The sequence below is a fragment of the Neolamprologus multifasciatus genome, chromosome 23, assembly GCF_963576455.1.
Source record: "Neolamprologus multifasciatus chromosome 23, fNeoMul1.2, whole genome shotgun sequence".
Taxonomy (NCBI): Eukaryota; Metazoa; Chordata; class Actinopteri; order Cichliformes; family Cichlidae; genus Neolamprologus; species Neolamprologus multifasciatus.
In genome coordinates this window covers 36,896,461-36,921,493 of record NC_140460.1, presented here as the reverse complement: position 1 = coordinate 36,921,493, position 25,033 = coordinate 36,896,461, and the positions used below count along the sequence as shown (strand labels likewise).

At 42.0% G+C, this 25,033-nt stretch overlaps 1 protein-coding gene across 15 annotated transcripts in view; it reads left to right on the top strand.

Annotated features, from left to right (window-relative positions):
* Positions 1-24,526, top strand: part of LOC146492107 (muscleblind-like protein 2a) — a 51,486-nt gene extending 26,960 nt beyond the window's left edge. For 6 of the 15 annotated variants that reach the window (XM_085150517.1, XM_085150515.1, XM_085150516.1 and 3 more), the window contains 7 exons: positions 9,152-9,316; positions 10,108-10,311; positions 12,684-12,944; positions 15,930-15,983; positions 16,416-16,566; positions 18,259-18,294; positions 24,327-24,526. In XM_085150517.1, the coding sequence (XP_085006643.1) occupies positions 9,152-9,316; positions 10,108-10,311; positions 12,684-12,944; positions 15,930-15,983; positions 16,416-16,566; positions 18,259-18,294; positions 24,327-24,451 (996 nt within the window). In that variant the 3' untranslated portion in view covers positions 24,452-24,526. Of the gene's footprint in view, positions 1-9,151; positions 9,317-10,107; positions 10,312-12,683; positions 12,945-15,929; positions 15,984-16,415; positions 16,567-18,258; positions 18,295-19,300; positions 19,396-24,326 lie in introns of all 15 variants that reach the window. The other 9 variants (XM_085150526.1, XM_085150522.1, XM_085150524.1 and 6 more) reach the window with 9 other exon arrangements.
* The last annotated feature ends 507 nt before the right edge of the window (positions 24,527-25,033 follow it).

The following is a 25,033-nucleotide window of genomic DNA, read 5'->3' as shown; positions in this document are numbered from 1 at the left end:
TATGTGTGTCTTGGGCGAAGGTGAAGAAAGCAGACTTCTAAAATACCAAGTCTCTGTGCTCTACAGTGGTTTCTTTTCTGTATATGTTATGCTAAATAGAGCTGAGCAGAGTACAATCAGGCGTGAAAGGAAGTTTGGAGTTGCCACAGTTTTTAAGTTTAAATGACTAGTTTCCCCCCCCGCTTTTCACCATTGATTCCTGTTCTCCATTACCAGGCTAAATGTAAACAAAAAGCCTCTGGCTATCATTTCATAATGGATTTTCAGTGTTTCCTGCTGTCCCGGGGCCTCACCGCTTCAAACAGACCCATTAGCCCAAACAGATCCATTAGAGCCTAAAAACAAAACAAGATCCTTAAGAGGGAGCATTCTGTGGGTTCAAGGATAAAGGGAAGCCCTGTCCATGTGCATCTAGCGCCTCACTACTTTACCGGCTGCTGGGATCACTGGGTCTGCTTTTTTTTCCAGTCTTCTGAGCACCAGAGTGCCTGTCCTGTTGGTGTCTCATAGCTGGGGGCTTTCACCAAAGTACTTTCCTCTAACTGTTACAGGCTGACCCATAACCAGCTGTTAGGGTCCTTGGAACAAGACACTATTGGAGTAAACTAAGAGAGGAGAGAAAGAAGGACATTATGAACAAGTGCAACTGTTTTTTTTCTTCATGGATGCCCTAGAAAAAGCAAAATGTGTTGAGTGTTGAGGGTTCAAACTAAGCTAAGCTTTCAGTACTGTAAGTGTTGCAAGCCATGAAATGTTCTCATTTGGATATTTATAGCTACAAGTGCAAATACCTGTAAACCAAACACCCAATGAAAGGAAGACCACAAGTCATTTCTCAACAATGTAAATGGCTTAGCATTAAAAGGCTGGATATAAATGGCACACTGCTGAGACAAGGCACTGAAGGAGAGAGAAAAGAAGGAGATATGTGGGAATGCTGAGAGACAAGACAGAGCGAGTGCCTTTCCACCCCCTTCTTGCTGGTCAGTTGGGTTACAACAGGTTCTTTGGCTATGCTGTAAAAGGATTACACATATCACAGGCTTCACGTCAGAATAATTTGAATCAGTTTCTCACAGCAGCCCTCCTGCTTTCACGCTGAGAAGGACAATCGGATAAATGTGGGGAAGAAGACATTGTTACAACTCCTCTGATGGACGTCCTGTCGGAAAAAAGGCAGAGGCTTTTTTTAAAGCAATGTCTGCAGAAGCTGCCTTTGTGAGCATTTTAGTGTCGTTTTTGTGGTTCGCCAAAGTCAGCTAGGTATGTTGGACTTTAAACATTATCAGTTAGAGTCCCATCTCTGTGACTTTTCACTTGTAAAGTCTTCAGCCATCATGTAGCCAGTGCCTGGTTTGTGCTGACCATGCATGTGTTTAAGCTCTTTTTCCCATGATTTTCCTCCCTCATTGTTTCTTCAGGATTGCAGTCTGCCAATATTGCCAATCACACTGTCATTGATCATGTCACTGAGAGCTACTCTCACATCAGAAAGACATCACGAGGGCTTAGATATATACCCAGCTTCTCTGTGCTGCTGGCGAAAACTGGGGAGGATTAATGGAGAAATGCATGCACACTCACATCTCAGGACCCTTAAGATTCAGTACTACCTAATTGATCAATATTGTTTTGTTTTTTTTCTCGGTTTGAGGTGTTGATGTGCGAAAGAAAAGCAATGCTTCATTTCGAGCGTATCAATCTAGGATAAGCACCAGGGCCCTAGTTTACCCATTAAGGCTGATTGGAACCACAGGAGTGTAGCATAAAGGCGGGTTGCCAGACATCTTTGCAGTGGCATTTTCAGCTCTTCTGTCGGCCTATAGGCAGCTCCTCTCTGTCTCCAGCAGTGCTGAGCATAGAGCGCCCATTGAGGGCAAAATGCAAATGTTACAGTGGTGAACGGAGGGGCCCACAAGTGAAGCGCTATTCTGTGGAGGGGGTGGAAGACTGGCCCTCTGTGTCTGTGCCACCCACAGACACACAACAGTCATCACTCTGACCATTCAGCCGGGGCTGATGAAGGAGGCGGGGTGGCGTTGTGGAAGGGGTTTCTGCCACTGATGAAGATGCCAGGGTTATACATGGGCCGTTTGAGCCAGTGTTCCCTGTGAATTTATTTTACACTTCACTAATGTGTGCCACCTCCAGAAGTGGCTGTAGTGTAATTATGGCTTTGTAATTGTAGTAGTAATTATCCTGTGTAAAAAAAAATAGTAAAAAAAATAGTTTTAATTTACCTTTTGTTCGATTTGTTTTATTGCTTTAAGTGACAATAGTAGCAAATTAATTTAAGTGTGGCTCTGAATCAGGTGCTTAGCAGCCACAGCTGACTCAGAAGATAATTAGACTTTGCTGTGGTGTACCTAAACATTTGTCTTTTCACTGTGGAACTGCATCCAGACATCCAAAGTTGACCGTGGAAAAAAAAATATACAAAAGGACAAAAATCACAACAAAGTAGTTCAGCACTGGCAGTTTAAAATGTGCATCACACGGTCAGAGGATGTTTTCTGTAGGCTTAGCCCTGCCTCTGTGTATCTGTGAGTGTTGCAGTGTGATAGCTCTGTCATGTTTGTGTAGAAGCACTGTTGTACCCTCCTCAGCACTTTGTCACTGTGTAAAAAGGTTGTGTGTGTGTATATGTGTGTGTTTTGTGTTCTCATACCAGTGTGTTTGCTGCAGTAAATGTTTGCCGTGTGTTTTTCTCTCCCACTTTGCCTTTTGCTAAAGGTTTGTCAACTGTGTGGCCGTGACAGATTGGGAGCGTGATCAGCGGATTGCTGAGGAAAAATTAGTTACCCTTCTTTTTCAGTGCCATGAATGACAACAAGACAACAGTTTAGGTCTGCAAATAACACACTTTTTTATTATATATCAGTCTGTAGATATATGTTTAAAGTAAGGCACACATTGTTTAGTCACTCGAGACAAACGGCAGACAATGTCTGAGATCTTCAGACGTATCCTCATTAAGTAAAATGAGAATATGGTGAATGTGACATAATAGCAGTTAATATAATACAAAGAAAAAAAAGCTTTTAACATTGTTGTTTGATTTCCATGAACAACTGAAGGAGCCGCAGTGGGTGAAGTGAGTGTAATCCTAATCTGTTTATGAAATTAGGTCTCTTTATCCCCTTCCCCCTCGGAACAGCCCTAACGTGGAGCCCATTTGTATGGGCAATAATCGTATATGAAAACTTGGCAAACAGTAAGTGCTGTTTTGTTTTGTTGGCAATGGCTGTGGGGATTTGAGGGACATCACTGCGAGTAATATGTTGTTTTATCAGCTCTCGAACTGAGGCTTTATGTCAGGTGAAAGCAACCACTAATTTATCTTTGATCTCGCCTTCATTGTCATTTGTTTCTCACTGCGATGCAAATAATTATCCAATCTGAATCAAAGCAGTTATTAGTGTATCCCAAAGCATGGATCACAGCATTCATCCATACAAGGGCAACCCTGCAGCCTGCAATAAGAAATTGCCATGTGAGCGATCCTCGAGAAAGGTATAATTTTGCAGTGTAGCTATGGCTACACACCAGCGGCCGGCGTACGAATCACAGAGGTGCCGTGGTGCTTTCAAAGATCCTTTTCATAGACAGCTGCTCAGAGGCAATGCCCACGATGAATGGATTTCTGCTCCGCTCTGAGTGGGTGGCTTAGACAGAAGGCGTAGTGCACTTGGCCTGTGCGTGTGTGTGTGCGTGTGTGTCTTTCTGTGTGGGAGTTTGTGTATTTGCATGTGTCTGCCACCCTCTCAAAGGATGAAGGCTTAAAACCAGATGATGGCACAGCACTGTCATCAGCCACCGCTTTTTAGCACCGTCATCGATGCGTTGGTGAACCAGCTCACTGCTTAAACCATAAGCCATAAACACGCTTCGTTTTTATGTGCGATGCAGCGGCGCCTTTCCACAAAGCTTACCTCATCTTATGTGCTTTGAATCATCAAGTGTGGCATTTCAAACTGCAGCCTGGACCCTTCATTCATGATCATCATTATCGCACTCCCAAATTGATATGTGTAGCCATTACTAGATCGTAACTGCAATTTGCTTTGCCATATTTTATTTAAGCAAGAATTATTATTATCATGTCTGCGATTAAGCATATGTTAGATCTTCATCCCTATTTGCTGCTGTGTCCAATATCCTGAAATTACCACCTGGATGAGTATAATGAATATTCTATGTCTTGGGGTGTACGTTTTTATTAACCTTCTCTTTGCTTTGAACTTTTCAGCATTAACTATTATGTCTTCATGTCTAGATTTAGCCTGTAATAGTCTTAGATTCACTGACCTTATACATCTAGTCTGAACACAGCTAAAATTCTTTTAAATGACCTCATTTCTTCTTCTGTCTGAAACCTAATATGTTACAAGCCGTTTTGAGGCTCAGTTAAACGTATTTATAGCCCATTCATATTCCGCTTATGATTATCCAAAGAGAAGGTTAAGCTCTTAAAAGACACTCAATAAGAGAAAAACAAACTCTGACACTTTGACACATTGACACATTGAAGGTAAGGCTGTGTTCACACCAGCTTTGGTAATCAATCTAAAAGATTGCAGCCTTTCATGCGTACTCATACACAATAATCAAGACAAGTTTCATAGGAATAAAAGCCAATGTGCAGTTGGGATCAATATATTGGCTTCATGTAGGTATCACCCAGTATCGGTCCTGTTGGCTGTCAAATCAGTTTTATTCAAGCTGTGGTAGAAACATTGTGTGCTGTAGAGCTTGAAGACTTTTAAACAGGTCAGTAAATTATTTTAAGATTAATTTATTACCGTAAAACAAAAAAGGTGAATAAATAAGAACAAAAACAAAATTAAAAGACTGTAAAAATATTGTTATCAATATCAGCCAAATTGGTATTTTAGTATCTTGCAGCCTCGAACTTCACAGTCCAAGGATCCTCACTGCACAGTATTATAAGTGTCTGATGTGGTGTCTTGAGACCCCATTACTCAAACTGGTCTTCATGGATAACATTTCACATTAGCAACCGGGATTTATTAAGTAAACTTTGACTTCTATTAAAGTCAGCTAACTGCCTACGGGCCTTAGTTCCCAACACACCCTTACCTTACACACTTATGCCGAAACATCTGCTAACCTTTGAGTTTTTAACTACTTCAGTCCCACTCTCACTGATCTACATAAGTTGTATGACTTTTGTGTCACTACTAACTTTTAATGTCTTTTGAGATTTGACACTGTAACTAACAACAAAAAGAAGGAAAAAAGGTCTGATATGCATAAACTGCAACTCTGGGTCCAGAAAAATATCTGAAAAAAATTAGTTTGTGATATTTTCCTGCGAATATCAGGATGATTTGTTTTAAAAACTGTGGCACCAAATGTCTTTTATCAATTATTTTTGGTCCTGTCTGGAAATAGTAAATAATAATTCCAAAAATGTATAGATCCAGATCTGGATCAATTATGCAAGGTGCTTTTAAGATCTCCACCGCTGGTAAAAACAAATATCATGCAGATCTGTCAATAAATTTTTGAGTAATCCTGCTAACAAACAAACATTTCTTGCTGGGGAAATGACTGAACATTGATTATTCTGCTTTAAACACCACTGTAAATATAGGCGGAGATCGATATAGCTTACACGAACTGTATCCCGCAATCTCCTGCAAATAATGGATGTTTATATAATAAATTCGAGCACTGAATCTTTTCACTGTGTTTAATAGTACTGGGTCTTCTATTGCCATGGCAGCCCTGAAACTACTTATTTTTATTGCTTCTTCTTCCACCTACAGACTAGATGAAAACTGGGATAAATAAAAACAAATTTATGCAAAGACCAAGCACAATGCTGTGAGAGATCGTGAATAGATCAGTAAGAAAATGCTCTTAAATAAAGTTTGACGAGATAAAAGGAGAAAGTTCTACAATTCCAAGGCCTGCATTTAGTAAGAATCACAAAACAAGGAGCTTCGCCACCATTTACCTCATCGCTTTGAGTCAGGACTAATGACGAGCATTTGCAGAAAGCATATGTCATTCACTGGCTGTAGATGAACCGAATATGGAGCAGAAAGTGAGGTAATGGCTCCAGAGTGCAGTCTGGAGTGAACTGAGCGACATAGTGTGCGGTGAGGGTCTGTGGTGTGTGTGTGTTTTTGCGTGTCTCTTTATTTGTGTCCGTCTGTGTCTGTGATCTCTGCGGGGCGCGATATTGATGCTGCGCTTCCCCGCAGACTCGGTTTGGGATGCTGTCCAGAGCTCAGCTTCAGCACCAGCTCCCTTTCTCACACACACAGAGTTATACCCGCCCACACATTTTCTCCTGCACGCACAGACACACACATGCACAGTTACACCTGCCTACGCATCCTCTCTTGTGGACACAGAGACACAAAACACACATAGAGCACCGACACACACACACACACCTTTTGTCACTTTTGACTGTGGTGGCGGTGCATAAGGCTTCAATTAGTTTGGACACCTCTGAGGTTTTTGGTCCAGCACTAACATTATTCCTCTGATCTGGACAGGCCTGAATGGAGCTGAGTACAACAGTGTGTATATCCATTAGCCTGCATCCCTAAGCCAGTGTGTGTATGTGTGTGTGTGTGGGTGATGCTTGTTGCGATTGAGAGATTTAGTATGCGTATGTGTGGGCAGGTGTGATTTTGTGCGTGTGAGCCATGAAGGAGGAGGGAGGTAGTGGCTGCAGTGAGCCAGCTCTGACACCAGAGCCGGCTCACTGCAGCTCTGACACCAGGTTTTAGAGGTCAGTCTCTTTTGACTCATAGTTCTGTACCCAGGTCTCTGAAAGTCTTGAACCTGGGATCAACTTTGTTTGTATGTATCTTATTACTCATGTGAAAAAGTGATTGCAAAGGAGCCTATAGTGTTTACAGACTTCATATCCTTTGTGGCTTTGCTCTCTTGCGCTTCCAATCACTTGTAATTGGAACAACACTAACAGTGTGTTTGGGAGTGCCTTTTAATATCTGCCACGAAGAACAGAATAGCAGGATAGTTATATTGGTTTTTGCTTTGATGAGACTTGAAGAGACTATTTATTTATTTATTTGCTCTGAGAGCCAGGCTTATACTTTGAGGCATGTTTGATTAAACGTTCATCTGTTTGCCTGTCCACCTAACGTACAAGATCATCTCATTGTAGTTGTATAAACTCGAACAAGTCTCTGACAGTTTGAGCTTTAAAGCAGAAGTGCTAGAAAGAATCCATACCATGCATCTGTGCATTTGCATTACACCCCATGGGCTCTTTTCCAGTTATGTGTTTTAGAATAGTGTGTTATTTTGTGTATGTAATGTATTATTATTAGCACATGATGCTAAAAAGGTCCATATTTTTACTTCTTTAACTTAAGCAGCTTTGCATGAATCATAGTTAATAATCATTCATGTATATTTTGCCATGCATATAGGATTTTTAAAACCGATACAGATACATTTGGTGATTTAAGCCTCAGATATTCCAACACAAAAAACAGGTCTGAAACAAAGTATTTTAGCTCCTTTCCCCCTCGCTTTTCTTCTGACTGGCATCCCCTTGTAAAATTTGAAGCAGCAGGTGGGTGAAACCCTTCGATGCTCACAGTTATAGTCTCCCTGAGATGACCATTATAAAGGTTCTCCACTCAGTTTGATATCAAACAGATCCAAGAGTAGAAAAAACTTTATTAAACTTAAGTCTGAAACTGAGTTACTACTTTATATCAATTGCTTGTACATACACAGACATCAACTCTACTACTGTAACAGTATACATAAGACAGATAATAGGCCTCCTAAGTTGCTTAGCAGCGACAATTTGCACATGGGTTTCAGTCACGCATATATAATATATATAGATCATGTACTAATAATCACAACTATCAATATAATGATAATAATATCAGGAGATATAATATTAATACATTCCCCACTTAACTTGAAGCTGGCTGTTTTCTTTTTTTGTCATTGGCATTTTCACAATTCACTGCACTACTCAGCTGGAGTCCCCCTACCCTGTCAGATATAGTACACATCATTGCACACGCCAGACCACCACAGTACATGAGACACATCCTGTGTGTAGCTTTGCCTGGTGGTTTGTTGTCATTTTGTCTGTCTGGGCATGGATGTAGTGTTTGAGAGCAGCGCTTGTGTAATTAAACTCAGTCATAACCGATCACTGCGTGGAAGCTAGGCAGACCTGTCATACTTTCATATAAGAGGAAATCAGAGGAGTGATGAGTATGATAATGCTAATCAGGCCACTGTGGTGACGCTCATCTGTGTCATGGAGTTAAAGGGGCATTCGGACAAAGCAGCAGAGCCGCCTGTGCGAGACTGCGCTAAGCTTAGCTCAGTTACCTCTTCTCTCGATCATATTCACCAAGACTTGCTGTGTCATGCCAGATGTGTCATCTCTCCTATTGTCTCCTTGACCTTTGTCCTCTCTGCTAATTCCGAACAGTCTGTTCTGCCCACATCTTTTCTTCTTCTCTCCTCGCCTTTATGTACCATCTTCCACATAGCTCCAGAGTCCTTTTTCATGCTACCATTCACTTTGTCGCTCCCCCCTGACCTCTCCTCTCCCCTCTCTCTTCCACCCACTCTCGTTGCAGTAAGCACAGCAGCCTGGATCCATATTGGCTTATTGTGTTTGCCGTTAGCCTCTGGGTTGACAGTGTAATTGCCTTTATCCACCATGGCCTCTGCAAGCCTACCCCCCCCCCCCCCCCTCCCCCAATCTGCAACGAATACTTGGTAGACAGTGTGTCCATGTTGCAAGCACGACCTTTTAACCTTCCAGTTAAAAAAAACCTAGTAGATCAAATGGTAAACATCTTCCATAGCGTTGTTTCTACTCAAAAGCACAAACCATCCCCATGAATTTCTGTTTCACACTCTGTATGAATATGTATGCTGCCTTCAAGCACCTGATGTTTTGGAGTCAGTGCCCACGTATCTACCACATCCTCAGGCAGGCCCACAGCCTAGTCACACTCAGCTTTATCAACAAAAAACTGGCTGCTTTTCTGTTCATGCTGTTGATGAGAGAGTTGAAGTTTTCGGACCATTAACGACTTGTTTTGTCTCCCTCGCCCTCTCGCCTTCCTCTCCCCCATCACATTTGTTTACTTGTGCTCAGGGTCGCTGCACACGAGAGAACTGCAAATACCTCCACCCACCTGCTCACCTGAAGACCCAGCTGGAGATCAACGGGCGAAATAACCTGATCCAGCAGAAGACAGCTGCCGCCATGTTGGCTCAACAAATGCAGTTTATGATCCCCGGCACCACCATGCAACCTGTGGTTAGTGTGAACTCGCTACTGTGGGAATTGATTGTCTCTCTGAGAAAATAGCAGTGAATTCCATTGTCGTGATTAGCATTAAAAAGTTTGGCGTCAAGCAATGCGATTCACTGACTTTATCCAGTCTTTGGTAAGGTACTTTATTGTTATCTAAACTCTCAGATTTGACTGTTTTTAGATTATGTCTCAGGCTTGGAAGATCAGAAATTTTTTCTTCACTTTTGTAATGTCCTTGTGCATCGTACAAAAAGTCCCCAGCTGTCCTCAGGCAGTTGCTCAGCAGCCAGCCCTATACTGTGGTTGCACTGGGTAGCTGCCAGGTGTGACTTTGTTTAACTGCATCAGTTTAGTGCTAGGTGTAACCAAAAAAGTGCATGCTCAGCAAAATCTTCCTGGGATACATAACGGTTAAAAAAAAACAAAAAACTGAACCTCCTCTTGTTTCTACTCTCACACTCCTCTCTCTCTTTTTTTTCTCAAGCCGATCCCTTTCCCACTCTCTCTCTCTCTCACTCTCACTCTCTCTCTCTCTCTACCTGCCACATTCTCTCCCCAGCTGCACCCTCTGTTCATTTGCCTTTGGTGTCTCTTTCCCCCTTACTTCTCTCTTTCTTTCTCATCTCCATACCCTCTTACTGCCTTTCACCCTCCACTTCCCACTGTCCCTGCCTACATCCATCATCTTTCAGTTCAGCATTTTTTTTTTATCTATCTCTACCATTTTAATTAAGGATGTGAAAAATAGCTACTGAAAGAGCAGTCATAAACTTGTCGTTTCTCTCCATCTGCAGCAGACGTTTCCAGTCAGCCAGGGGCTGGGGTCCAGCGCAGGTTTAAGCTACACACCCTACCTGACTCCCATGTCCCACAGCATGGGTTTGGTGCCAACAGACATCCTGCCCAGCACTCCGGTTATCGTCCCCGGCAGCCCGCCCGTCTCCGTGACCGCTGGCTCTTCCTCCAACCAGAAACTTCTGCGTACTGACAAGCTGGAGGTGACCCACCCAATCAGAATTCTCCTGCATGGCACTTAATCATAGTGAATGTACTCTTTGAGGCTGTGAAGTGTAATTAGTGTAGCATCTTACTGTGATTATAAATGAGTATCCTTTATAGTTCAGGAGCTTTTACAGGACCCTCTGTGATGCAGTAGTTCCAAAAACATGTCTGCTCTCTCCAAAGATTTTCTTTATACTGGTAAAAAAAAATGCAAACTACTTCCTTTAATTACCACAAGAGTTTGCAGTGATGAAAATACAGCCATATATAAACTCTCCACTTTGAATTAGCTTTTTAAATTGCGGCTACTTGTAGTATAATTTACCTTAGATAATGACCTGAAAGGGTAAGCAAGTTTTTAGCATTCTGTTTTATAAGCGAGTTATAAATGACGTGAATAAATACACTTTGAAGTTGCCTTGGAATGAGCCCAAATAAACAATTCAGGCTCTGAAAAAGTTAAGTGGGAGCAAAACAATTAAATCTCAAATTCACGTTTCTTTTATAAAAGAAAAAAAAAGAGCCTGTGAGATTTGTAACTGCGGTAGCTGTTTTATAACCAGCACGTATCCAGGCTTTGTCTTTCAGGGGGGGATCATTTTTCATGGAAACATCAGTATTAGGCTCCTCTCCTCATAGATCTTTATATCAGCTATGTCCTTGAACACAACTTAAGGGGTATGATTTTGTTATGCCTTATAGAAGTAATAAATAAGATGGTGTTATTGAAGATTTTGTAATTGGAATTTTTTCAAGATAAACTGCTACTTGCTAGACAGACGCAGTTCGGCTGGGACGCTTTCAGCAACTTCAGCCATCTCCATCTGCCCCCCTGGCAAACAACGCTGAATGAGAATAGCTCTGTGATTGTGCGGCAGTGGAGTTTGGTTTTTTTTTTTGTTTTTTTTACCCCGCTATATTTATAAAGATAAACAATAATCTCCCTAAGACCTAGAGGTGATGTGTAGGTGTGTGCCTGTATGTGTTTTTCTGCAGAGTGCTATCACTTAGCAACTGAATGAAGCAGCCTCTAATGAAACAGTATCCCTCTGAGACACTTACATACTCCCCCACAAAGCCATCATGCACACGTGTGTGTGTATATGTCTGTGTGTGCCTGCATATGTGTGTGTGTTTCAGTCCCAGGGTGCAAGTCAAAAGCAGATCCCTCCTGTGATTACGCCCAAGCCTCTGAACAGTTGAACACATACACTTAGGTTTTGTTACGTTTTCTTGAGCCCTTTTCACACTGTGTCCAAAACTAATTAATAGCCTTATTTAAAAAAACAACAACAAATAACACAAATGGACTGGTTCTTATATAGCGCTTTTCTACTCTGTCCGAGCACTCAAAGCACTTTATACAGCTTATTCATTCACCCAATCACTTCTAAGCATCTAACATTCATACACACTCCGATGGATGCATCGGAGAGCAACATGGGGTTAGTATCTTGCCCAAGGATATTTGGCATGCAGACTGGAGCAACCTGGGATTGAACCACCGACCTTCCGGTTAGTGGCTGATCCGCTCTGCCACCTGAGCTACAGCCACCCAGCTATCACATATATGTTTTATTTTGGGAGACGCTGAGAGATGAATAAATCTATATGGCAAATGTTTATACAGTATCTCACAGTGTTTTTTTTATATTCTCCCATATATGTGATATATTATTTATTAACCCACTGTCTGCTTCTCACACTCCTTACACTCACATGAACCACTGCAGCTATAATTCATTATGTGTTGGTAATTGTTATTGTTGTTATCATATAGGCGTTGTGTGAAAAAAAGTATTTTTGCTCTATTATGCAGTAATAAACTTGGAGGATGATTATGCTTGTAAGCATTATCAGTGAGAGCAATGTAAAAAGAGCAAAAGAGCAATATCTTATTGAACAGAAATGCATGCATTCTGTTGTTTTTGATCATCTGATCAACAGAAATGTAGGTAATATTTGGGTAAATGATGCCCAACATTAATATACTGATTTAAAAAATGATGGTGATTTGGCTTTGACATCTTTTGGGTGTGTCAGAAGCTTTTCTCGACTGGAAAATCCCTGATGTTTCAGGCTTGTCATAGTTAAAACAGTCAGATGTCAAAATTTCAAATCTAATAATCTTATCAAGATTTTGATGTCTGCTTGAGTCATCTTGCTTTAAGATGACAAGAAATAAAAGGAGCCGCTGCTAGCTAATGCAATGAGAGCAGCCTTGTTTTGTTTCCTGACATGTACTGAAAGCCAAAGCATTCACTGTTTTGTCTTCTACGTGTGTATGTTTCCTCTGTGTGCACGTGTCCATGTGTGTCTGTCTGTGTGCGTGTGTGTCCTTGTGTGTGTGCGACTGTCCCGCTTCCAGGTTTGCCGCGAGTTCCAGCGGGGCAACTGCGCTCGCGGCGAGACAGACTGCCGTTTCGCCCACCCGAGCGACAGCCCCATGATCGACACCAGCGACAACACGGTCACCGTGTGCATGGACTACATCAAGAGTCGCTGCTCTCGCGAGAAGTGCAAGTACTTCCACCCTCCCGCCCACCTGCAGGCCAAGATTAAGGCCGCCCAACACCAGGCCAACCAGACAGCTGTGGCTGCGCAAGCTGCTGCCACAGCTGCAGCCATGGTGAGAGCACAGCCCACCTTCTGTGTCTCGTGGCTTCACAGCAGTAGAGCAGGAAAGACACAAACATACTAGTTTCACAAGGTTTCTGCTTGTTTAGTGTTTATAGTGGAAGAGCTTGTAACATTTAGATGGGCTGTTTTATAGCTCTTATTTACAGCATACCTGGAATTTTCTAAGAGTTGAGGCTGTGGAAAACTTTTATACTTTTTTTCTATTATTTGTGCATCAAATAAATGATGATTGGAAGTTTTATGGATAGACATAAGAAGCGCAACATAATATATACAGTATATCACAGTGAAATCAAATTTATTATAGCAGAGGGGAGGTTGTAATAAAACTGCTGTGCCTGGTGCTACCTGCCTTCAGATCAAGAGACCCTTCTGAGTAAAGTTTGTACTAGTTAGACTACATAACACATAGGCCCTCTGAAGGCAAAACATTAATCCAAATCATCTTGACGTACACGAAACCTAAGCACATGTTGCTGACCGTGTCACCTACAGTAACATAAAATGTGGAGCACTGCTTTATTACTGCACAAAACCTACCCACCTCTGCCGGGTTTTTTCTAGTGGACTCCAGTGCACAATTCACCAACAATAGTCATCCCAAAGAGTGGCCTTTGTATAGAATAAAAAGGGTTTAGTGAGACCTAAACAAATCAGTGTAACTCCGCAAGAACAATCTGTTATTATCTCTCTGCAGTCCTCTTTTATTTTCCAATGCCCTTGTTTCGTACAAAGACAATATCCTGGCTCACCCCCTCATCCAACCCCACTGCTCTCAATGATAAGTGCGGTTCTCTGCAGATCAGTACAAATTGAATTTGGGATGGATGAGGATGCAGCATCCTACCTCTGCCTTTATTTTGACCAAATATAAATAAATAAAACTTCCCCAACAATGTGAGGAGCAGACAGAATTCAAGTCAGCCAGAGAGGCAGTGAGAAGAGTTTGGCATTATGTCTTGGCTGTGCCCCGCCTTTCCCCGGCCTCTGAGCGGCTTCTTTTGAATGATCCTGTGGCTAACTGCACTCGCACACCTTGCACTGCGCCAGTGTGCTCACTGACTTTTTTTTCTCCATGGCATGGGCATGCTTTGTGCGTCGCACACACCTCTCATTGGCTGGCTCCATTGCTGCTTGCTCTCCTTCTTCTTCCTTCATGAGTGATCCACAGCGTGGATGATAAGGCAGGCTAGCGTGTGCACATATTAGCAGCTGCATTCAAGCAACAACAAATTGAAGCATCCATAAATAAGAAAAAAGGCCTTGAGACCCGAAGGCGCTGTAACCTGATGTTGACCTGACTGCGCTGTTTTCTTAAAGGTACCACGAGTTTATATTGCCGGTGCATCCTCTTCACAATCCTTTGCTCATACTCCTCCCGTCTTCCTCCCCAGTTTATCAACTTTATGACCCAATTCCCAAATTACCTTGTGCAGTCAGATTCTGCACTAGAGGTGAGGAGGGCTAACCTTAGGACAACGAGTTGTTTAGTCAGCACCTTTAATCCAATTTTCTTTTAGTCCTTTTATTGAAGAGAGCCATAAAACCTGTTTTGCTGCACTGCTGTGAATAGGTAATACCATTATCCATAATTCACTTTTTAAAATCTAAAGCAAATAGGATAAAGCGCACAGTAGATAAGGTTACACATTAACTGATGCAGTTACAGTAAAAAGGTCCTCTCACTGAGATTATGTTGTTTTACTGTGCCACATTACGTGTTGCTTGCCATGCTGTGATCTTCTTCCTCATTACAAAGGCGAATGCAGTCATCTTTGCTTTTCATGTCACTTTAATAGAGCATCTTTCATTTTAACTAACCGCAATGTTTAACTCTGTGGTGCTTCAGCAATGCATTGTTGCTGTTTAATTGGAAATACATACATACTATTAAAAAACCCACATACATGAAGCATAGGCTTGTGCATGGACCCTTAAGTGCTGTGTTCATCACACCCGTGTCATCTTTTTTCTTTTTTTTCCCCTCTCAGCAGTGACATCAAATATCAGGATGTTTTTTAATAAGTTAGCACAAAAACAATTTATATAAAATGACTTATTTATACTTTGTTAGATTAGAGGAATTTTAATAAACAGAGCTCCACATTATGTTATTAAACTGTAACGTTGCCTCACCTTCCCGAGTTCATTGATCACACCTTACAACGCCACACACCCTCACAACGCAGATTTAGTTTGAGGATGTGTCTGTAGTTGAATTGACGCTACAGAGAAGGATGTGATTGTTAAACTATTTTTGTTAGCCTTTGCTAGTAACTGTACTAATTTGTAGTTTTTTGTTTTGTTTTTTTAAATTTGCCTTCACAAAGGTATCCAGTTCTTGCTGCTGGTTGTGAGGGCTGTCTTTTTTTACCTCACTCACATCCGAGTCTGCTGTGTACATTTTAACGTTTGTCAGCCTCGAACCACCTCACGCCATCAAATAGGTTAGCTTTCTCCAGGAGCGCCTTAATGGTTATGTGCGTAGGTCTGTAGTGTCTTACTTTGAACACTGCCGAGAACTTCAGCGCAGATCTCACATCAAGTGTCAGATCAATATTCCTAGTCTGAGCCAGTCGTGTTTAGCGTACTACTTTTCTGTTCTTGCTGTTCAGAAGTAGTTACTAAATGCTTTCCCGGTAGCTTTGGAGTACATTGTAGAATCTTGCTTATTTTTTTAACCAAAGTTTAATTGTAGATGCTTTTTTTTTGGCTTTTGTACTAATTCAAAAAGTAGCAATGTTTCTTTAAAGTAAACGAAACAAAACAAATTTTTGTTTATGTGCATGCCTATTGTTTTGTATGTGGTATACTTGCATTCAGATTATTTTTGTTTTTGTTTTTTTCCTTCTCACCTATCCACAATGCAATGCTGTCCCCCATGACGCACCTCTGCTTGCTGTTACCTGTATGTTAATACGCTTGAATCCCATTGGCCCACTGCCATCATGTGCTCGCTGCCTGCTAATTAAAGACTCAGTCGACTGCCAAAGCAATGAAGCGACCCCTCGAGGCAACTGTAGACCTGGTACTTTGACCTTTCACCTTTTGCTTTGCATGTAGCTTCTTTAATTGTACTGTAGCCACTCACAAAATTTAATTTGGCTCTTTTGTTTTTTGTGAAACCCTGTAAAAGACTTTAATGATATAAATACGTATCATTTATGATCACCAGTGGCAACTCTAGATTGTACTGTACATTTGTTAACTGAACAACTACAATGTAATGTTAAAATAACTCCAGCTATCGCACTTTCTTTAATGTGTTGTTGACGATTGCCCTGCTACGGTGTAGTTTCTCATTGTCCTTGTGATAGTTACAGCAAGTTTCCATGTTTGCCTTCTTGTGCTGTGCATAGACAAATACCAGATTTAGGAATGTTAGTGTCGACTTGTGTGAGTATACAGTTCAAATCTGCTGTGCTCCTGTTGTGTGTGTGTGTGTGTTGTCGGTGGCTAGGCGTTCCCCCACGGCGTCCTCCAGCCCCTACCAAAGAGACCAGCACTTGAGAAGAGCAACGGAGCGAGCTCCCTGTTCAACCCCAGTGTTTTGCACTACCAGCAGGCGCTGGCCAACGCACAGCTCCAGCAGCCCGCTTTCTTTCCCACAGGTAAGACACACACGCAGCACGCAGATGCAGATAGAAGCAAAGCACTCATAGGTATGCGGAGCACGCACGCACACACAGATGCACAGCTATCCTCCAAACGTGTTGTTGTTTTGTAGCTTCACACGCATAAAAGAGGGGATCCTCAAATGACCGTTTACATCTGTTTAGCCTAATTTTCATCTTTTGGCATGGATTTATTTGAGTGATGCTCATAAAGGCCTTCGCTGTGAGGGTGTGTTTTCACTATTCACTGTGCCATCCCTAAAACTTTGATCTAGTGCCTGCAAATATAAACACATAATTGCTGCCAGGTGGAAGGGCAGTGCGCGCTTTGATCAGAGCAATGAAAGCTATCATATATTACCACCTCAATATGATACACCTGCCAGTCTAATCCCCAAGCATACAAAGGAGCAAAACAAGCCCAACTGTTTCAGCACAAGTGCAATACTAAAATTTTAAAAATATGGTGATTATTGTTATTTTGGCGATAATTTTATTCCAGTTTTACCAAATTTATTCAGTGTTTTTTTACCCGCAAATAAACACTCTGTCTGCTTCTCGCACAGAATATAGCAGTACCTGAAGGGCCCTTGAGTCGCTTGCTAAATGAGTTAACTGCAGCTAATATGGTAGCCTGTAGCCACACTCATGACTCATGAGGATAAGACTCCTATCCCTCGCTCTTCTCACTACCTGCCTGCTCTTTTTGTTTCCCTTGGTATGGGATTCCTAATGGTGCTTTATCCATCCCTTCCTCTGTGTGTATCTGTGTGTGGGGCGTAGCCTGGCTCACAGTTGCATTTTTTTACTAACCTTTTACATTTCAGATAGGTGGGGTTTTGTCAAAGTTAAGATAAAAAAAAAAAAAGTCTCAGGAGTTGTTTGCCTGTAATATGTATGTGATGGAGGCTTACCTGAGTACAGTAAAAACCCCACGTATCTCCATCTGATCTGGATAGAAGCCTGTGCACATCATTGTAGTGATACTGCATGATGCTGCTGTCTGGCACACCTCTTCAGTTTTATTCTTGCCTCTAATTTTTTTTTTTTTTTACCAAAAAGTGCGATTTCTTTGTCTGTTTATTTTTATTATGATCATTTAATCATGTGCAGCTATTCAGATGCCAAAGAAATTCCAAAACAAGAAACATGCAGAACAGCATGTTGTTGTAAAAAGCCTAACATACAATACGAGAGGGCTCGAGTCTTTTTTAAATATTGTCCAGCCTGAAATGACAAATTAATACAATATGTGACCAAAAATGAATATCCTCTGACCTCAGGAAAAACTCCCTGAAAAATGGAGAAACTGGACAGACAGATTTACATTAGCGCTGCATTGCACTTTGCTAAACTTGTCCAGATTTTTCCGTACCTAAGTTTGCTTTATGTTAAACTTTGCTGCAGCTTCATATAAACAGTATTCTAACTAATAAATAACTCAACAACTTAATACATCTCTGCTTGCTTTCATAATCAGCCGACATTGCTCCTGTAACAATAGCAACTGAGCTGAGTGAAGTCCTCAAGCCTTTTGGGGTTTTTTTTTCTGTGTGTCTTGTCTAACCTTGTTGTTCTCCTTCCTCTCGATTAACCCATTTATTTCCTTCTCTCTCTCTCCCTCTCTCTCTCTCTCCCTCTCTGTTTCCCCCCTTTCTCTCTCTATCTTTCTCTGCATGAACACAACAGGGTCAGTCTTGTGCATGACTCCCGCTAGCAGTCTTGGTAGGTTCCGACCTTCTATTTGCTCTCTCTCACACACACTGTCTGATTTAGGTGGGAGTTTTGGGGGATGGAGGGGTGGGGGTATGAGTGGGCACTATCTGCAGCCCCCCTTGCAGGTGAGACAAAAGGACATGATTCGAACACTTGTGAGTTATTATCAAGCTGTCCGTTTTGTTTCACCTGGAAGAGCTGTGACTTTTCAGCGCTCGTCTCGCCGCTGACTGACTCTCTGGCTAATGTTTAAAGTGTTAGCGTGGACGCCGCAGACTGATCTGTTCTTAAGCTGTAGGATAGTTTTGTCTGTTTGCTGTGCTGTGTTGATCAGGAAATTTAAATCAGTTTCCCAGAGAAATTACACACAAACCGGAGCATTTGTCGCTGCACAACAGGGGATGGGAATTACCAAAAATTCAGCTGATAACATCAGCGGGTCCAACATTAGCAACAAGGTAAACTAATGACTAGAAATGAGCCCTAACAGCCACTTGGGTTTTTAAGATCTCTCATCTCTGCTGTTTGACTCGTCAGCCCACACGAATTGAAAAGTTCCCATCCCCATGCCATCGATTCATCATAATTGGTATCTTGTGCCCTTTAATTTCTCTGGGAAAAACAGCAAACTGATTTTCCACATAAATTTCCTTACTTGTGATTGTAATCAGCTTCTCTCCTCTTGTTTTTTTTTTCTCCCATGCTCTCTTTTCCTTTCTTTCTTTCTTCCTGACCTCCTTTGCTTTGCATTGTGAATGGTTGCATGCCATCTGCCGGTGTAACCCTAACGATGGCTTGCTGGCTCTCTGTAACATCCGCCACCATCAACACCAACAACAAAAAATAAACAACAACCCCGTCAACATGCACGCACGCACCCATGCACGCACACACCACAACTGTTACCACAACTACCATAATGCTCCACCTACCTGTCCATTGCTACCACCTCCTTCCCTCTTCCCCCCATTCCTCCTCTTCCTCCCCTCTCCCCTTTCCTACCCTCAAAACAAAGTCCCAATGATGTACAGTGCTACGCCTGCTACTGTCTCTGCAGCAACAACTCCTGCCACAAGTGTCCCCTACGCAGCAACAGCACCAGCCAATCAGGTTTGCTCCTTTTAAAGCTTTCTTTCATCAGTCCCCGGAGCTCTGAATAAGTACTGGGCTGCGATAACCTTAACCCACACCTAGCCCATCCCCATCTGTCCATCGGTGCACCTGCACAGAGCACGCTCACACTGGCATGAAAGCCTGTGAGTGGGTGTTTTCTAGACAATTTAAAGCAAAAAGAGCTACCTGAGCAGTCTACCTCTTATAAATCACAGCCCCCATTAGGCAAACCCGACAAGCACTTCTTCAGAGCTCCCACATTTGCAAGTAGTAGTTGTGTTGTGTTGCACTACTTCCTGATTTTTGTTTTTGTTTTTTTGCATGTTCTGTTTGTTTTTTGTTTGTTTGTTTTTTGTTTGTTTTTTAAAATTAGTTTATTTTCCACTTTTCTTGTTGTTGTCATCAAATAAGCTTCTCCGTCTGCAGTAGGGGCCTCATCTGTACTGCTTGTGTGCTCTGCAAACACACACGTTCAAGCAAATACACACAGACGATTTCCGCAGCACCTAACAGCCGGTTCGTAACAGCAGCTATGTTGGATCTATTCCTGTTTTCCACTCCTCTCGGCTTCACCTTTTTACCTTTTCCTGGTTGCAGGATAAAAGGGAGAATAAATCATGTGAGGAAACAGTTCTAGGCTACACTTGTCAGGGTGAGAGACGCAGGAAAAAAAACAGAAGATCACAGAAGCTGTCTAAAAATGGCCCCTGATCGGCGGCTCTCCTGTTGCCACGTGTCAAGCAAGAGCCAGGGAAGCAAGGCCAGGTTTTTGAATGCCAGAGTGACGCATGTGTGCCCCATTTTAAACCTGGAAATTTCAGCACAATGCTGGCACACCGGCCTCATGCAGCTGGCAATCATTTACTGGTAGTTCTGTATCGAGGTACGCTGAGGACACACGGGCGAGCGCATGAAAAATATTTCCACCACACGGCATGTGTGTCTTAATTGAATTTAGGAAAACATTCAACATGACAACACGACGAAAGACGCAAATAAATGCGAAAAAATTATCTCAATTATTATAATAGCAGTGCCTACTACTATACCAAGGACCAGTATAATCCTTCCCCACCTCTTTTTTCAGACTCTGCTCCTCCATATTTTTCTTTTTTTGTACTTTTGCTTACTGCCTCAATGTGGAAAAAAACCTTACATTTCCTTGAAATTAAACATTTTCATGATGCCTATAAAAGTGATATCTAACATCAAGATCAGAGCTCTCACCGTAAGAAATGACTGCTCACATTTCAAATTAAAAAAAGGAACATAAATCCTTTCTCCAAGATCCCCCTTCCATCATTAACCACGGGTCTGGTCCCACCACTTGTGCGCTTTATTGCCCCTCATAGGCCAGCAGCGTGTGCACTTCCTGTGAGTCACCGACTCTTCCTGTAATTGGCATGCAGCAGCAGTAGCAGCAGGAAGCAGAGCTGCTCTTTAAAGATGCATGTGGGACAAGGAGCCGGAGAAACACTGACGTCAGCCTTTGCTCTCTGTCTCCGTCTGTCCCCCCCCCCACTTACACTCCACCCCCTACCCGACTCTTTCTCTCACCTCCTCTCCAGCCCATATAAAGATCCCTCCAGCTAATGCCAGGTATGAGCAGGGCCTCGGACACAGTTAGCCCTTGTAATCACCAGCTGTGCTGCATTCAGTGCAGTCATAAAAATCATATGGCTTTTCCGAATACACACCCAGGCATTTTCTGAGGGCACGAGGCTGCCGACGTCACTCTGTCCTGAACAGTGGTGCATTTGTCCCGATGCTAGCGGCCTGGCGTCAGCTTTTTAGCTTCTATTATTATATTGGTTCTTTAACATAAATCCTGGGCCGAGACAGTTTGAGCCAAACTCGATAATTAATTGGGCGTCGTGTTCAGCCGAGGAAATCTGTGTCTAAAGGGTATTACACACCCTGTGACGCCAGGATGCTGACACTCGTTAAGACCTCAGGAGTCTGGTCGATTCATGACCTTCTGAACTATTCATGCGACGCACGTCGTTGCATGTCCTTGCACATATTAAGCATGTCCTAATGCTGCTGGGGTCTCCAGTTGTGAAGTGCTACATATTACTGGAGATTGTGAAGTTGCAGCACCCTCTGCTGTCGCTGTGCTGCAGTCGACTCAGACTTGCAGCCTGGAGGGGATCACTTTGGCTGCTGGACTGATGGGAAGATTAAGCTCAAGTAGAATTACACATTGTTATGTCGAGGAGCTCTTCAGCTGGAGCATAAGAGTTGGATCCTTCACCTTGCTGTAGAGGGAACCTGCTTTAATTCTTATCACTTAATTAATATTTCATCTTATGAAATTTGCAAACTAGGTCACTGTGATACCGTGCAGTTCTTATAATTAGCTGATATAAAGGCGTAAAAAAGGAGGTACAGCAGTTTAAATGTCTGCTGTGATTTTGCAGCACGTCATCTTCGTCTGCTGTCTCTCTGACTCGTTCTGGGCTGAAACACGCTGCTGGTATCACTGCACCAAATCAAAGGCAAACAGGACCTGCAAACAGTTCTTGGCATTAGTTTGTAGCGTCCTATCTGTTAAATCCCACCCATCTGGCAGCTCAAATTTTTTCCCCTAATTTCCACACTGCACTGCCTTCTCTCTCGACCTGTGCACATCACACGCTCTCTCCCACTGTGGTGACCTCCTGTGATGTGTGGTGTGACCAGCGGCTTCTGTCCTTTGCTGGCCATCCATTGTCTATTAACAAGCGTCATGTGGCTTTGTTCTGCGTTGGCTTGCTGCCAGTGGCGCCCACATGATGGCAGCCAGCATCTCTCCTACCTGTCAGCCCCCCCGTATAGACAGTCTCACACTGTCTCGCTTTCTCTTTGTTGTGTGGCGGTTTAGGCTTAATCTCTTAAAGAGAGAATACAAACCGAGGTTACCAGACGAGGGTCAAATGCTATTTGCAAATAGTTAGAAGCTTGGTTCTTATCTGCATGAAACACCAAGCTGGTGATGTTGCCACAGCTCATCAGTAAGACAGATATGTATTATTCACTGGCAAATACTTATCTGTGCTCATCTGACCTTTCTCACACATTGTTGTTGTGGTAAACACCTCCTACCTGTTGCTTTGGTGCCAGTCTGCTTCAGAGAAATGATTATGCACAATATGCCACATGGACTGAATCTAAAAGGAAAAGTTTCATAGTTCGTCACAGCCTCCTCTTGAGCACATATGAGGAGCTGTAAAGCAGCTGTACTAATTTAACACTAACCAGCTCAGCTAATGATTTGAAACAGTGCAAATAACACCCTGAGATAAGTTTGAGTTGTTCCTACTTCAACACCTCCACACCTGGCTATTTTTTAAAATTAAAAAACTATATATTGTTATAGTTATTGCATTATTGTAAAGGAGGCTTTAGAAACTGTCAGACTAACAAGGACTTTGTTTAATCAGACAAAAGGCAGATTTGATCCAGATCTAGATTTATATTTGATCTGACATTAAATTGATCAGAAATGTCACAATATAAAATGCATTTAATGGGTAATGGAATCATTTTTCTATTAGGTCTGAATTTTAATGTTACATCATCCACGTTTATCATATTAAAATACTACTGTATCATGCAAGCACAGCTCAGACTTTGCAGGTTTTGTCTATAGTCTCAAAATCTCCTTTAAAAAATGGGCTTTTTTTCTGAAGCTCAATAAAGATATGCCAATAACAAATTTAATATTCTAATGCAAGAGAAAGCTGAATAATCTGGATGTAGCAGGTACCATTTAACGAAGATGCCAGTTGAGGACCTTTTCTATCTGTTGTGGTAACAGCACACAACAGACAGCCCGCAGGCAGCAGGTGCTGTATGAAATCTTCAGCTCAAACAGCTGTCATTTATTAGAACCAAATTAAAATGATTAGAGATGCACCAATTGCTATTTTTTAATGATTCCAACAACGTCAATGACAACACATTCAAACAAAAATCAACTTCACTTCAATGCAGAATATTATTTTCATAATAAATTAGTTGTTAGACTTTACAATGAAATAGTCTTCTCTATGTGAAACTAACGAAAATGAAGTGGAGAAAACGGGAGAAAACGCTGAAAATGAGTTTTACGCGCACATTTATCTGATATACGATACTTATACAAAAACAAAAGCAGGTGCAGCAGAATTATCGAAGAAAATAAAGGTCAGGTACTACATTTTTCAGTGTGTTAAAAGCTGCTCAGTAACAGGACGTCGACACTTTTCTGTTTTTCACTCATCTTCATATTTTTCCACTTATCTGTTTTGATCCTTTGCTCATACCGAGGCTGCTGGCTTGTGGCTAGCTCGAAACTCCGAACACTTTTTCTTTGTTAGCTTCTTTAAAATGTTTGACTAGGTGACGGGGATTTAAGTGTCTTATTAGGTTTGTTGTTAGGAATGCTAGAAAGCCACAGAGGGTGGTGCTCAGATTTATTGCTTCTTTACTCGGCACATTTTGCATTAGATAGCAACATGCTCCACTTGAATACAGGGTTGCTTGTAGCTGGATATGGGGCTCTGTGTATTTATACAGTAATAGGGAGAAAACCCTAACAATCAAACAACCCCTTTAAGCAAACACTTGGCGACAGTGGGAAAGAAAAACTCAATTTTAACAGGAAGAAACCTTGGGCAGAAACAGGCTCAGAGCAGGTCAGCTGTCTGACAGGTTGGGGGTGAGAGGAGGAAGATTGTGTTTTACAATATTTCTAAAAACAATAAATAAACAAAGTTGATTTTCTTCCAAAAACATGGCCACATTTTTTTTAGCTGTAGTGCTAGTCTTTTGATTTATAAAGAATTTCCAAAACTTTTAAACACAATAGTGTGTGCAGATAAAGTTGTATTTCTGTCTTATAGGTAAACTAAAATGCTCTCTCTCTTTTTTTCTTTGTCGTTGCTTTCTCTGTCTCTGTCTTGCAGATTATCCTGAAGTAAGCGTCAGGAAGGGAACGGAGTGTCAAGAAGCTGCACTAGGAAACCCAAAACATCCCCTCTGTAAATACTACCTAACCTCTCCCATAGAGGTCCAGCAACCTGCATGCTAAGAGTGTAACACTTCAATTTAACCATAAGAACTGCAGTACCGGTGTAACACACACACACATACACACACACACACACACACACACACACACAGGAAAAAATAAAAAGATATATACTGTATGTATTGCTAGAAAAAAAAAACTATTAACAATAAAACATCAAAAAATATTCTTATGTATAGTACATACATAGCAGACACACTATAGAGGTCATTTTAACAACTGTTCTCTCAGAATACCGTGGATCTCCTCTGCTTGCATATTTATTCTAAAAACCAACCTGCACAATATTCATCCCTTTGGTTAGTCAAGAAAAACACAGATGTTTGATTTGCACTATATGAAAGTATAGTGTTTAATGTTGAAGACAAGGAAGAGTCACAGAAACCCCATGCACAACACACCTACGCACGCGATGCTTTCACGAGGGTTTTTCGTCTTGCGGTCGTTGCTTTTCTCTCTGCAAAAGTTGAATGTCCTCGGGGCAGCCAGGCTCATGAGCTCTTCGTGTGATTGTCCCTGCGAGGGCTCCTCCGCGACCCTCATCTGCCACCCGATGCTGTTAAGATGCCATGATGAAGCTCG